Source organism: Phycodurus eques, chromosome 22 (assembly GCF_024500275.1).
Source record: "Phycodurus eques isolate BA_2022a chromosome 22, UOR_Pequ_1.1, whole genome shotgun sequence".
Classification (NCBI taxonomy): domain Eukaryota; kingdom Metazoa; phylum Chordata; class Actinopteri; order Syngnathiformes; family Syngnathidae; genus Phycodurus; species Phycodurus eques.
This window is the reverse complement of record NC_084546.1, coordinates 5,702,312-5,717,773: the sequence shown is the minus strand read 5'-3', so window position 1 is coordinate 5,717,773 and position 15,462 is coordinate 5,702,312. Positions and strand designations below refer to the sequence as shown.

At 42.1% G+C, this 15,462-nt stretch overlaps 1 protein-coding gene across 4 annotated transcripts in view; it reads right to left on the bottom strand.

Annotated features, from left to right (window-relative positions):
• The window catches only part of large1 (LARGE xylosyl- and glucuronyltransferase 1), a 91,179-nt gene that overhangs the window by 19,463 nt on the left and 56,254 nt on the right, over positions 1 to 15,462 (bottom strand). For all 4 annotated transcript variants that reach the window (XR_009767501.1, XM_061667284.1, XM_061667283.1 and 1 more), the window contains 3 exons: positions 13,447 to 13,529; positions 8,105 to 8,228; positions 6,475 to 6,646 (listed from right to left, as the gene is read on the bottom strand). Coding sequence is in view for 3 of the 4 variants with exons in the window: in XM_061667284.1 (XP_061523268.1) it covers positions 6,475 to 6,646; positions 8,105 to 8,228; positions 13,447 to 13,529 (379 nt within the window). In the remaining variant the exon portion in view is untranslated. The remainder of the gene's footprint in view (positions 1 to 6,474; positions 6,647 to 8,104; positions 8,229 to 13,446; positions 13,530 to 15,462) is intronic.

Sequence of the window (15,462 nt, the reverse complement as noted above, 5' to 3'; positions counted from 1 at the left end):
AAACATCATCATCATCATCATCATCATCAATCATCTTTAGGGCTGGAACCGGTGGGTATTGTCAAATTTGTGGATGAATTCCTTCTTAGCACCAAACTGCTTAAATACAGAGACTTTAAAATAGCTCAGCTTGCCACTATCCTAGAAAGCAAACATCGAAGAGTTGCAAAATGAAGAGGAAACTATGACTGATGGGATTGAAAGGAAAAAAAAAACAAAAAACATTAACACAGTGACCTTGTTAAATTGGAATGCAATTAAATACTTTTAATTAGGAAAAACAGTGGGCCTGGCAGCCTTTGCCGTCTGTCACATTTCTAAAAGGAAAAAAAATGAAGAAAAGAGACTTGGCAGACCGACAAAAGCAGCAAGGACACAAACAAATGCCCCTTTTGAAATAAATTCAAAGAAATAAATACCGCGGAAGCAAATAGCTCACATTGGCGTCTGGATTCAAACAAAGCGCTCAGCTGTCAGCCAAAGATACCGAATCAGCATTTTGTTTTTTTAGTTTCATTCTTCAAAGCAGAAAAATGCGCATTATAACGGTTTAGATGCTATTGATTTTGCAAATCACAAACAGGTTTTCAGGTCTCCGAGGAATTCAAGTCAATATCTGCTATTTAACAACAATCTGTAGAGTTCGATGCGGCGCTGAACATACGATTATGTGCACGTGACCCGTTGGGGGGGGGAGAAGCACCCGCACATTAAACATACGGTCATCAGTTCAGTTGGTGGCTAGACGTAATCATTAGCAAATATCACAAGAAAAAAAAGTGCGATTATGTGAATAATGTCCTAATTTATGAAAAAAAAGTGGCAATGCTACTGAAATTAAATGGCAAAATTGGTAAATTAAAGTTTGACAAATATCAACGCATAATTGGGCTACAATGAACCAGTGCATATTTGTGGTTCGGCATTCACCAATTTGCATATTTTTTTTCGGCGGGTTGGGGGGAACCTATCCTCCATTGTTCACTGAAAAGCTCATCTCATCGCTGTTTCTGTGCTCAGCCCAACGCAATAACTGTTGTATTTTGGCACCATCTGGTTTTTGTTCGGTTTAATTTACTATTTTTGGGGGTTTTGTTTGCGTCCGAGATGTCCTGTTTTGCTGACAGTCCTTGAATGCACCTCATGAATAGTGGGGGTTCACTGTAACACTATTTTGCTGCGTTGTTTGTACAATTAATACGTGTTACAATTATAATTGATGACGAGAGGAACATTCGAAATGAGACCAAATTGGAAGTTAACTAACAAATTACTATAAAGTCAAGGGATCTCCAGTGCATGAGAGAAGGCAACCGATTTGCAATCCCGGAGGGATACATGGATTTTAATCTGTTTTTTTTTTTTTTTGCAAATTTATTACAAAGGAGAGGAGGAAGAGAAGGGCAAAGCGTTGGCCACAATAGACGTGGGCAGTAAACAACTTCTGTTGAGAGCACAGTGGTCTGTATTATGCCACAATTGCCCTGGCAAGGTTTCCGCTGTGTTTCTTTGTGCACTTCAAACAGTCCCAGCTGAAGATGAACAGATGGAGTTGGAGCTAATAAATGTTGAATATTTACTAGTATTACTGCAATGCAGCATAGTGGGCAGACCAAAAGGGAGGGTATGTTGTGGAAATGAGCACGCGGAAGAAATGTGACACCACAAAGCGGATTTTTATTGGAACCAGAGGCACAGAAACAAATAAAGTGTATCAAAACACAGCGTTAAATTGCGAGCTGGCAGGGCGAGGCAATTGATTGTCACCGGGACATCATCTTTGTCCCGGTGCCCTTGAACACCAACTGATCAGCTAAAAAGCCTTTTTGACACACGGGGTTTAAAATGCTGAATACGAGACAAATGATGTGTCCTGCACTTAGGAAACAGCAATACACTAAGTGCTGCTAATTCAAGGACAGGTAGTTGGCGAAGTAGTACTCCCCAAGCATCACCTGCAACGATGACGTGATGGTGGAGAAAAGTAACCTCTTATGGTAGGTAATTATGTGTTCTTCAAAACGATCAAAATTTGATACCCGAGGTCCCAGATTAACCCAATAAACGTGTGCAAAGATGCAAATGGAGCTAGAATGTGGATGCAGAAGAAATAGGCTTGAATTGCACATGATATCAACACGGTTTTTCGTACTTTTAAGAGAATAAAGTGTTCATCGGGCATGGGGGGGGCGGGCTGATGTCAGCGCCAAAGAGCACTGTTCAAGTTTAATAGTCTTAACATCTTCCGAACAGAAGCTGTGCCTCAGCCTGGTGGTCCTGCACCGGATGCTCCGTCGCCTCCTGCCTGACGGGAGAGGACGGAGGAGAGGGTGTGCTCTGCATCATCAAGTGGGTTGGGTCCTTAAATCACTCTTAACACGCCTCAGGATAATCGGTCACGAAAATATTTTGAGACCAGATTATTTGGCCTATTCTAACTTTGGTTGAAAGGGGCTGGGGGGGGACAGGTTCAACATAATACTGGGTTGGGGTTACCACGCTTAAAGTGGGGGGAAAAAAACAGAAAATTGTGCCTATACCCTCGAGAAACAGACATAATGAGGTCTAATCATGAATGTCTTTCATCATCATTATCGTCACATGGTTCGTGTCCTTTTTCTTCTCTCTCATCTTTGCTACTCATGCATTTTAACACCATAAACTGACCATATGCACGAGATCAGTGAGGAACACATGGCTTGCTTGGCACGCAATCAGAGCTGTGATTGTCATGAATTTTTCAATAATGTATTATTAGTCTACATAAAAAAAAAACAACACCCTCTTTATTCAATGAGTATCAACACAAATAGATGTCGATTAATGGTGGATTGAAGATTTCAGGGATGATAGTAGAAACCGATCTTATACTGTAATCTTGAACACAACTGTCAAAATGCCGTAATATGTTTACAGGACCGTGTGATTACAGGAGCGCATTTAACAACGGAGGGGGCTGGCGGTCTTTTAGTTCTGTGCTCTGTGGTGTTGAGAGTCGCCACGCTCCGGTGACTACGGAATGGGCAGCGGAAATGAGAAAAGTTTTCCCAATTGTTACAATCTCGTGTCTTGTAATGTATTGATTCCCTTCAACCACTGCTGCCATGTTTTTTCTGACCTTTGAACAATGCAGGAACATGTCACGGCGTGACTTAGACAACGGGAGGAAAACCTTTTTGCAAACAATCGTGGTCAACGAGAAGAAGGAAGAAAGAGCATGGCCCAAAAAATCTATGGAGGGAGTACCGTTAAGTAGAGGCCATTCACATTATTCAACCACATTATGAGTTGCATTGAGGAAAATCCCACAAGTCAAATTAGCCGGCGATCTATTTACACGGTGTCATCGTCATTTTTCAACTGGAGTTACGGTTAAAAAAAATGTATTAAATGTATTAAACTTCCGATTGACAGCACACCTATTATATTTCTTATAATAGGTGTTGTTTTACCTCCCAGTCAAAAATTTGTCATTCTAAGTGTTTTCAAAATGGCTATTTTTGGTGAAGCCTTGAGTTTATTATCGTAAAAGTCAGCAATTTCAAATGTTACTCACAAACGTACACACAAATTCCTTGTGTGTTTTGACATACTAGTGGCGTTCAAAAGAATCACTGCCTCGGTACAGTTCAGTCGGCGGATTTCCTACAAACCAGTCCACAGTGTCCGCTGATAATTCTTCATTACAATTGGCGTCCACTTATTTTTTCATACAACCCACGTTTCAAGTACAAGTTCAAATTCCTGATTCATTACATTCTCGGCAGACATGGGCATACGATGTGCCTCTGGCCCCATCACAAACGATTTGTTATGAAAAAGCACAAGGTGCAACATGGGACCAGGAAGGAATGGGGGCACAATCTATTAACATCTCCTGGACACGCACTGTACATCATGTTCATAAATGGAAAGCAGGAACATGCCTATTGAGGAGAAATGGGCTCCGACTACACAGAGCTCCTGAGAGATGTTGAAGAATTAATGAGTTCAAAGGCATTACAACACACTGTTCGATCCCCCGAACACCTCTACGTGAAACACCTGACCTCAACCTGCCTGCCCTCCGCTGCTTGATACACACCATCGCGGGCCTCTCAAATTTGTCAAAGCAGAAAGGGTCACGGACTGCACTTTCTGGAGGGCATGGTGCTGTATATGGGAATGAAGGTAAAGCGAGGGTCTGGAGTGGTACTCTTAATTTCTCTAGAGCTCTTACCCAACCTTAGAATATCTGATGATTAGAATTGAGGAGGGATTCCAGGAAACCAGCAGGGATTTCGGACACTGGATGGATAAATGATGGACATCACTCTTGTGGTTTCAGAAGCCATCAGCAAGTCAGCATTTAAGGGCACAAAAACTGGACACCATGCCGTGCTGCCAGAATCGTACAGCAAAACACAAGGTGTGCAGGGGGAAAAGACTTGCAGGCGAGGAGGAAATTTTAATCCATTGATTGACAAAGTCAATTGATTGACAAAGTGTCAAAGCCAACAGGAAACATGGGCTCCAATGGATCCACAATTACGCTCGATGGGCTAAAAATATCCTTCGGAGCGCATTTAAAGTACCACTAAACAATACAAGCAAGGAACCGTTAGATCAGTGAAAACAACACCGAAAGTAACATTTTGAGAGCATCGCAAGCAGTCATTATGCACTGAGGCCCTATAAATGCACTTGTAAAACAGCTGCTTGGTCCAAAAGTACGGTCTACATCGTGGAATATTGACGGTAAAATTCCACACTTCAGGATCACGGGCCAATAATATTGAGCGTAAATGCAGCAAAGTGAACAAATAATGCATCAAAATTAACGTACTGTGGTGGTTCGCTAAGGTTGTGATTGTTAAAAGAAGGAATGCAGCCAAAAACTCACTGAACGCCCAAAATCCCTGTGAGAGGCTGTGCAAATAGAAATGCACCCGAATGAGACTCCTTGCATCGCTGTGGCGAACAAGACCTATTATTATTGTTATTTAGATGATATTATCACTTGTTATTTGGAGTTCCCTTCTATAATTTGTGACGCACCCAATACCGAAAAACGCCGCCTCGACGGAGCTTTTAAAACAACGCCACACATCCTTGGTTTCCAAGCCTTTCTTTCATTGGTGTGCGAGGTGACCAGGCAGGCAGCGGAGGCTTATGAGATGACTCATTCAAAGGAAAATGTTCCCAATGACAGGCCATTATTGCTATTTGTATTGAAAAAACAGCTCTCTCGTGACAGTTTTGATGTACACAAGCTGTAGTTACTTGAGCTTTTACCATTCCTCAACTATACCGTGGTGCCTTGAGATACGACTGACCCGAGTTACGACTTCGACATTTTGACGTACGAGGCGTTGCTCAGGCGGTTTTTTGCTCTGACTTGCGAGAAGAAAACTTAAGATACGAGACAGTGAACTAAACTTAAACTCGCTTCACAACAAGCAGCAGTTTGGATAATAGTGAACTCATATTACTGCAGCTTACAAAGGAGCTGTGACTGTCTCCATGTGTCTGTATTATACTGCAAAAACTGAAAAAAGTGGCAAAAACTGATTAATTCTTTACAATCTATTTCAGTATGTCATTATGGTTTTAAAAAGTACGCTATTATAGAGTGCTATTTTTCTTTGGAAAAAAAATAACAACATTACAATTGTTGTTCTTGTTTTTTTTGGGAGAGTCGAATGGATTAATGGCAATTCCATACATTTCAAAGGGGAAAGATGATTTGACATATACAGTACGTGCTTTGAGTGACAAGTGTGGTCTAAAATGACCAATTAAAGCAAATACATTCAGGGCTTTGCTGGCAAAAGTGTTACCATACATCCCGGCACGAACAGTCTCGATTAAAAAGTCGCTCAAGTTGAAGTATAGCTTTTCCCCAAGTGTATGTTCGTGCCTACTTTTGCTTTTCAACATAATGGGGACGGACGACTCAGCCGGACTGGACGAGGAGTGGGTGGCAGATGTGGTGCATTGGAGTCAACTGTTAACAAAGATTGATCCAAAGCGGTGCCGGCTGCGCTGCTCTACAGGACAGCGGCTTCGATAAATCTTTGAAGTGATTCGCCACCACCCCTCGCCTACGTGACTTCCCGCAACCTTAACTTTCTCCGATGAATTCGCCCGCAGGCTGGGTGCCACTGTGACACACACTGCCTTTTATGCCTTTAATGCTCTCGAGCCATCCTTTAAGTCTTAAAAAAAATTAAAATAAAATAAAAAAACATTCTAATTAGGTTTTCTGTCATTATGTGAACTCAGCTCAAATGAAACTGTTAAGCGTCTTTTGAAAGACCAAATTTATTACGAAAGATGCCTTTTTTTTTGTTTTTTGGCCCATGTCTAAAATAATTTGACCTATGTTCGGTGCCCCAAAAACCTGTGACGTAAGTGGCAGATGGAAGACTGATTCTAATCAATAGGATACAATGAGAATTATCAAGAAGGGCAAAAAAAGGGATGCCATGTTACCTTTGAATTTATGGAAGACGGCCCACAACTCGGCGATATCCGTGGCGAATGTGATGTCTGTGTCCAGGACGATGACTTTTTGGAGATCTGGCGGAAGCGTCTTGGTGAGCACCAGCTTCATTAAACCGTAGATTCCAGAATAATGCTTGTTGGGGATCCACGACACCTCAGACTGCATTATTAGCGCATCAAAATAGCAAACACAACCATCTGTCAGCGTTATTACAAGTCTGGATGCTGCTATCGTAGAACATCTAGCAGTCGTTTACTTGTTTTTACATCTGTAAAGTGCCTTCATATGACAGTGAACCCCTCATTTATCACTTGGCATACGTACCAGACCCACCGGCAATAGGTGAACACACATTACACATATTTAAAATAATTAAAACACACTAATTCAACACGCTGTAAATGTATTTAAACATTCTAAAAAATAAGCATTAAATGTACAGAAAATACTGCACGTATTTTCATTTGTCTGTTTGTTGTATCGGTTCCTTTAAGGGGTGGGGCTCATGTGAGCGTTTGGGCGTGAGCTGTGGCCGCCAGCAGCTGCTGTGTGAGGATGCTCATTGTGTTTATACGTTTTACTGTACTCCTGGCATTCAACAAACGGCTGTGCATCGTCGCTGTGGCTCTCCTGTTGCACATGTGAGGGCATTACAATAAGTATACAAGGGCTGTAGCTATTGCATTATCGATTATCCCATCGATTAATCGGATAAATTGTTATTTTGCCTTTAAACAATAACGTTCATGTGACGTGCAGGTATTATTTTTGTGATTCATACAGCCATGGGCTCGGAACAGAGCTGTTTTTAACTTTACCTCACACTAAATGAGAATGTGCTGCTCTTGGAAATTACGGCAGGCTTGGCAATATAGCATCCACATGACTAAAAACTCAACTATATCTCGGAGGTAAACTATCTTAAAATATGGTTTCATTTTGATCCCTAAACTTGGACAAGTTAGATATTTAAACTGGGCACTTTTCTTCCCCCCACCACTTGAAGCCAAATGCCAAAAAGTGCCCTGAATACACATTTAAGCGTTTATTTTCACTGAGCATTATCATCATCTGTGGGACTCAATGCCTGTCGTAAGGAAGCGGGCACGAGCGGCACTGCTTTCCCTCCGCTGTCTGTGTGCAAAGGACGCTGTTTGCATAAAACTGCTGAAATAGAGTTAACATTACATCCATCACACCCAGGGCATTCATTCCGTTGCTGCAATGCTAACACGCTATTTAGGATGCGAAAATGGTCTCATCGCAAATGTTAGCTCTTTCACGTCAGTGAAAAATCTATAGTGTCTATGAAATAAGATAATTATATTCACCACCGTTTTGTATTTATTTTGTCCTGAAGCGAGAAAGGGATGTGGTTATTTGGGGAAAGTTGCTTATTTTCTTAACTTGCAGATACACCAGGCAGTTCACTGAGACAAGGACAATATTTCATACCATCGCAACGTAATTTGTTTCCACCAACTTTTTAGCTGGCAAGGACTCGCTTTCAGATAAGAATGACGTAACTGTAATCAAAGTGTGTCAATTCTGAAAGGGACCGGTAGGTACAATGACAGGAAGTAAAGCAGCGAGCAAACGGGAGCCGGTGTTTCTCACCTTCAGCTCATCGCCATCATAGAAGTTGACCCGGACAGCAGGAACCATCCAGGTGTGGAACAGAGACGACAGGATTTGCTGAGCTATGGAGTCGGTGATGAAATGGAAATGGAGGGGGTTCCGCCTGTGGATACGCACACACGGAGACTTAAATACATTTGATGCAATTTCCCAGAAACCTCAAAGCATTCTATACTTTAAAATATGCTCGAATGATAAATTTAAGTGCATTGTCAAACCAGAAGAAGGGAGGGTGGGGTGGAAAAAAGATCTTACACGCGTTGTCCTACTTTGAAGACTATTTCACAACAAAGTCACTTTTCACAGCTATTTAAAGCAATAATGCTGTTTAAGTGGAAGAATATTAATTGAAACAGTGTCACGGCGAGTCGAGCCCACTATTTTGACAATTTCATAACCGGGAGAAAATACACATTTAGCTAACATTGAAACGTTACCTTGAGTAAGCAATCGTACAGACGCTGTTGTGGTACATTTTGCACTTCAACTTTCATTTTAATTGTGAAATGATCTCAAACGTTGTACAATCTCAGTCTTTTACACTCTCTCCACGTAGTTTGCTGCCATGGCGCCAGCTTATTTCTACACAAGACTGGTGGCGTGCGACTGCTGTAACATTAGTCCTCGTGGATAAAAATAAATAAATAAATAAAAAATAAAAATAAAAAAAATCACCCCTGCAAAGCTTCGAGGCAGGTATTTTGCTTTTATTCGGAATCAAATTATTCGGGTTATTCAATTAATCGTTGCAGCCCCAGTTAACACCAAGATGGAGTTTAAAGCTAATTAAAGCTAAATTGGGCAATCTCCATAGCGTCAGATCATCTTTAATACTTAAAGAACTCGTTTACAGGTCTCGACACTTTAATCAAACTGAGAGACCGTTTACGTTTATTTTTCGAGAGAGGATTAGGCGCCTAGCGACTAATTCGGGCATTGTTTTACAGTACTGTAAATGTATTGTCTTTCTTTCTTTAGTGTTTGGCATATATATATATATGCCTCAATCTGTATCAACCAGAGTGGCTTAAACGAAACGCGTTATGCATTTCTCTTTTCACATTTAAAAAAAACTATCACTTGTCACACTCGTTCCGATCACTCTTGTTGTGGGGGGTAGTTCTGTGTCATGCAATTGCAGCCAACTTGGCAACTTTTCTGGCACATCTACCAACTTTTTTTTTTTATTTATTTATTTTTTTTTTTAAGCGCAATGCAGACAACTCTAGCCAACTTTTGTGGTGTTTTGGGAGACTCTAAGGCTTCCTCCAGAGCAGGAGTTGTTCACCCCTATGCGTCCGGACTGCAAATGAATATATAACTCCAGCCAAACATGACCATCCACCTTTATATAATTAATCGTTAATCGTGGGAGAGTTGATCGAAAAATCCTTTTTGTAATATATTCTAATATCAATCTAATCAACAGACTAACTAACCTGAATGCCTGAACAAGTACACTTGACTATCCAAGCAGTCTTCCTCAGCTAAACTGCATCTGCTGATAAAGACTGTGTGATATGCATGAAACCTCTCGAGCAAGCAACTATGTCGACCGTTAGAGGAGATTGTTTCTGCTAATCTAAATATCGTTTGGACGGCGCGTGCATCGCGGCCTCGGGGAGACACAACGCCATGAAGGAGATGATTCATCAGACAGGACGGCCAAAGCTTATACAGAAGAGACAATAAAGCCTGACCCAGGAGGAACTGCATCTTTTATCCTGGGACTCCTTTGAAATTAGATGAGACAGCTTAAAGGGATTTATGCTGCTTAATGCATTTCGCCAAACACCAGCTTGTATGCGTGTCGGTGAGGGTGTACGCACTCAGTAGGTATTCAGGAATCTAAATCAGGTCAAGAATGAGAGAAACTTAACGGGGGATGCGAGCGCCACGGGACGGCAGAGGCTGAATGACTTTGGGAATCAATCTGTCAGCTGCACTCACTCTAGGAGTCTGTGAGCTGCACAACAGAGATGCAGCTCCCCCTCCATACAAGTTGTCGGTGCAAATAATGCCCCAACAACCTTTTTGCTGGATGCTCGTGGACAAAGACGCGAATAAGTCAAGCACATCCTGATAATCACGGTCACGTCATGATGATCTAATCTTCACAATGTTGTCCAAGGAGCGGGGGCATTGATGTATTGTCTCACGGTCAGGTACGAGTGAATCGAGAAAGGATATTTCTTAGCGTGGACCTTCGCCTTCCCATACAATAACTCAATGACATCCCGGTGCTGCAAGCAGAGTTTTGTGTCCACACCACCGGTCTCGCATTCGGTTTGTTCATTCAATTTTCGCAACAGCATCAACCATTTCAGTCAATAATGGTACATATATATATATACTTATATATATATATATATAAATGAAATCTCAGCATATGGGAAGACATGTTGCCACGTTGACAAATAAGAGCAACTTAAATTGCGCAAAGAAATGTCCAACCTATAAGTGAAACCATGACAGTTGGTAGGTGTCCAATGGATTTTGTACTGTACAAAACCACGTATCAAGGACTGAAAAGGTTACAGTCTGAAGTCTCAAATCTGGAGTGGTTTCAGAGTGACAGGTGCATCAGGGTAACGGGTGCAGTTTCGTGAAGAATGTTAAATCATTATTGTTCAAGTGTGTTCACGTTATCCGTCGTTTGTTGAATCTATGTCTTACCTGTTGGTTTACATTTATGTTGCACTTCAATTGCATAAGACCCTGACTGTGAGTTGTGCAATAGAGTATCCTCCTAGTTAGTTCCGTTGTATCCCAAGCTAAGCAGAGCCAAGCGTTACCTGGCGTCCTACCAAATAGCTTTATAAGCTGCTAGTGTGCACTTCCTGGCACTTACGCGACAAAGCCTCCGTTTGCCTTGTATGACTCATCAGCGCGACAAAACAATCATAGTTGACAAAGTCTCCAAGTAAAGTAGCAACATCAGAAAGAAAGCAGTTATGGACCAGCACAAATGGTGGCTGGGACTGGTTGCACCACGAACAACATCTCGGGCACAAGACACAATCCAGAACCGCCCGGGGCTGCCAAACAAGGTCTCCGGCCATTGCTTGAAAGTGGCTCTGGAAGGCCTTGCCTCACTGCCAAGTCATGGACAAAGCAACTCTGCCGAGGGAGGGTGCTCACACACACAAGCAGATAACAACCTTGTGTTGTTGTTTAATTTCACACTTGATGGGCAGGTAGGCACTCCAGAGAGACACAAAGTGGTATACAAGCAATTAAAAAGTCCATTCTGCACATCCCTTTTAAGCAAATCAAACGTGTGCAGTAATCATCACTAAAAGGTGGCCCATTAGATCGTTAAGACTGTGGCTTTTCTCTTTTTTTTTTTTTTTCTTTGCTTTTTTGGTCTGACAGAAAATGACGAGTGAAATCAATATTGACCAATCGCTTCACATTTCATCATTTTCAGTGTTTCATTGAAGATAAGTTAGACAATAAATTTGTTGTAAAGTACAATTTGAGCTCAGTGACAAACAAAATGAGAAAATTATTTGACAAGAAAGTAAAGTAACAAGAATGCAATATGGGAAATGATTCAAATTCTCAATGGAGAATATATCACAAACAATATTTCATCAGATATTGACTATGAGGCAGTACAGAAGGAGAGACTATTTGCTAAATGTTGCAGGGACTTATATTCACAGGGTCCCATGGTGTTCGCCAATCAATGGCCTATCTCATTCAATCCGCTCGGTTTCAACACTGTGCCCCGCTATCAGAGGACAGGCCAACATGGCCGATCTCACGGAGTGCTGTCTGCTCTAATGCTTGTCACTCAGTGGCAAAACAACAGTGAGTCAACATCTAAAGCCCTCATTTGATTCAACATCGCCTCAGGGCGTGAGACTATTAGCCGCACTATTGGTGACCGGTCCTCTGCTGGGGGGGAAAAAAAAAAAAAAGGTCATCCTGTCCAAATCCAAACTCATCATCTGCTTTGAGCGCTGAATAGTTCTGTTCGTCCTGCCAAAGTCATCTCCCATTAGCTTCAAGTCAGCATACCCTTTTTAAAGTCTAAATCACATCAACGCGTCCAAAGCTGGGCATCAATAACAATCTGTTGCGACCTTGCGTTGATTAACTCAATGTACATAGAGCACCTTCAGTCAGGCAGCTGAACATCATGAAAAATCCTTTCAACCCCGTCGCTGTGAAGTGTGTAAGGGAAACGTGCTTCTGGCTTGGAACAAACTTTTATGGTTGTTTGGAAGATTCACTCAACTGTGGATACTCAGTTTAAATACAATTACACTTAATATTTCTGGGTGAATAGTTCACGTTAAACAGCCCACCAACCGTGGTCTTAGCAAGTGTTGGCTTACAGGAGTGAATTAATCAAAAGACTCATGAAAGGAAATGCTGAGGACATTTGCTCTGATTATGAAAAGTGCTCGACCCAATTACTAAAATGGGAATAGATGAGACCCCACGCCCCCTTAACCCTGCCTAGTCAACCGCTCTGTGTTTCAGCTACACCTGAGTGGCCATTTCCACACTAAAACAACCCCTGAGTGGTGGACCATAATGCACTCCATCCGGCAGTAAGTGCACACGGCTCCATTAATTGTGAATAGAAATTCAATGAACCCAAGACTAAGAAGATACTCTATCATCCATTATATCAGAACCCTCCTGTACATGCACATCTAAGAAGTATTAAGGTGCTTACACACTGCACTTGCACTGGACGGCGCAGGGATAATGGTGGCACGGTGCAAGTTTGATCATATTTGGTGCTGGTTGCGAAGTGACTAAACGGGGAAGAGCCTGGCGCCTTTTCCCACCGGTTTGGCTGTATAATCACAAGTACGGCCCTGGCTTTGCCTACAATAAGGAGGGGGAGGGAGTCGACGAGCAGCAGCGAGGAGGGTACGGGTTCGTCGGATTCTAATGGCATGGCAGCATATGGGGGAGTTTAGGCTTGCGCGCGACCTACAGTTTCATGAAGACCACTTGGAGGTGTACTTCAGGCTGAGCAGGGAGCAGTTTCTTTTTCTTTTTGCCCAGAGCACGGACGCTGGAACAATGCATGAATTACTGATTCCTTATCTTCTCCTCCATGCTGTTTTCTGTGAAACTCTTCCAGAATTCGCTTGCTATTTTGACTCTAAAATCACTGCCATCGTCTTTCTTATTGGATGCTGAGGTTATGTTGTTGTTCTTTATACAACGAACCTGCTGTCAGAATCAAAAGTGCCTCTTCATTCCATTTTTCCTCAACTGCTTCAAAGCACTTCAAGGTTTAATCAATAACCAATCACTTTCTGTTCAAAACGTGTAACATGAAAAAAGGTTACCTGTGGAAAAGGACCGATTTAACCAGGGTCACCACATCTCGGCTGGCGTTGTAACCTGCGCACACGATGGCAACATGGATAGTCTGTGGAAACAAGGAAAATAGAATAAATCGTTTTCTAAGTGGCCATAAGTGAGTGAGAACACAGGCCGGCAATGGCTCAACTCTGTTCTCTGCGATTCTTGGGGAAAAATGTATCGACTCCCCAAGATGTCATAAAAATGTTCTTCCACCCATAAATTGGTAGTTCAGTTGGTACAGAAAAAACAGTTGAGAATCCTGATTTTTAGCAGCCCAATGTAAAATCCGAGGAGAAAACCCTTAATATTGAAATAATACGCATGACCATATAGGGCAGTAGCAGCCCAAGATATCCAGATTTTTAATAGGGTCAACAACCACAAAACCAGCGCTCACCTCTTTTACTCGCTGTAGAATGTACAGTACTTATACATAGATGTTGTGATGAAATGTGATTGCCGGCAGCAGTTTTCCTAACGTGTTCCCCGGCCAAAGTAGCAATATGTGGGTTAATAATGCAACGCTGTCTTGGGGGAATAGGGGGCTGTGTGCCATAAGCGCACCGTGCATTTGGCAAGATTGCTTCAGCTTCAATGATATTATGAACAAAGACAAACTCAATTCTTTGTCATTGTGTGCCGACAGAAGCTGTCCATGTAGTTTTTCAAATAGCTTTTTGCCCAGTAGTGAGTGTGATGTACACGTTCAGACAATAATAATAATGCAAGGCCTTCACTGTCCATCAACCCCTCGGAATGGTACTGGGTCAGATCTACATTACACGGGTCGATGGGCCTTGCTCAAATGCTTGTAGGCTTGTGTTTTGTCTATCTGTCACTGTGACAGCAAGCAGCCAGACAGCGAGAGGATTCGCCTTGACTTTTTAATCGGCTGTAGAATCCGAAAATGATGTTTATGCTAAGTAAGCTTTGACAACTTGTGAACATTTCTGAATGCGTCACCAGCATTGTGTGAAATCTGCAACGAATGCCGCCGTCTACAACTGGCAGACCTAGATTTCTTGTCAATACCCATTTTATATTAAATACAGAGCGGCAGAGTTTCATTGCAAAAATGTTATGTAAAAATAAACCTTTCATCATCTCTATAGGATGAGTCTTGGAGTAATTTACTTGTCGTGCGTGTGACTTCCTCGTAATGTCGCTGTGTTCTTTGTCTTTTGACATGTCCTGTGTGATCCCTGTGTGATCTGATACTTTTCCCCTCCTATTTTGATTCAGAATAGAATGTGACGTGTTCCTGATGCCCTTGTGCGTATGGAAATGAAAGCTATTGTAGCTTCTGAGAGCTTTTTTGAACGAGGCGTGGTATACAATGCTTGTTGATAGGAGACAATTCTAAGCTGGTGTTTGTTTTCCAGTGGCCAGCGCGTCTTTGAAGCCACACCTCCAACACTGTCTTATTGATTGGACTCCAGGTTGGCTCACACATGACTCTGATTAACTCTGAGAGATTCCGTAGCCTAGAGGTTCACTTTTTCCTCCCTGTCCTGTGAATGTTTGTTACTTTCAATTAAAATATGAAAATATGTAATTTTTTACATGGTATTAGTTTAAGCAGACTGTTAGTTTATTCTTGTGATTCAGATGAAGATCAGGCCACATTTTATGATCACTTTATTCAGGTTGATGGGTGAGTCCCCACTATATGGGTATGGCATGAGTCAGTTTTACATGTCATTGCCCTGCTATTCAGTATTCTACATTAAGTGGACTGGTGGCAAGAAGATTCACTTGAACTTATTTTGCAGGATTTCTCCCTCACTATCCTGGGAAAGGGCTCAATTTTAGCTGCAAATGCCATCTTGACACGTCAAAACTCACAGCGCATTTTCTGCCCTCAGAGCGTCCACTGTAATCTCCCCTTAGGGGTCGGGGCAGCCTGGCTAACTATCAAAAAGATCGACGGGTCGTGTGCAAGCACGGCCGGAGTTGGAGTCAGACTGCCCTCTTTCGATTTTCTTGCTACTTCCAGC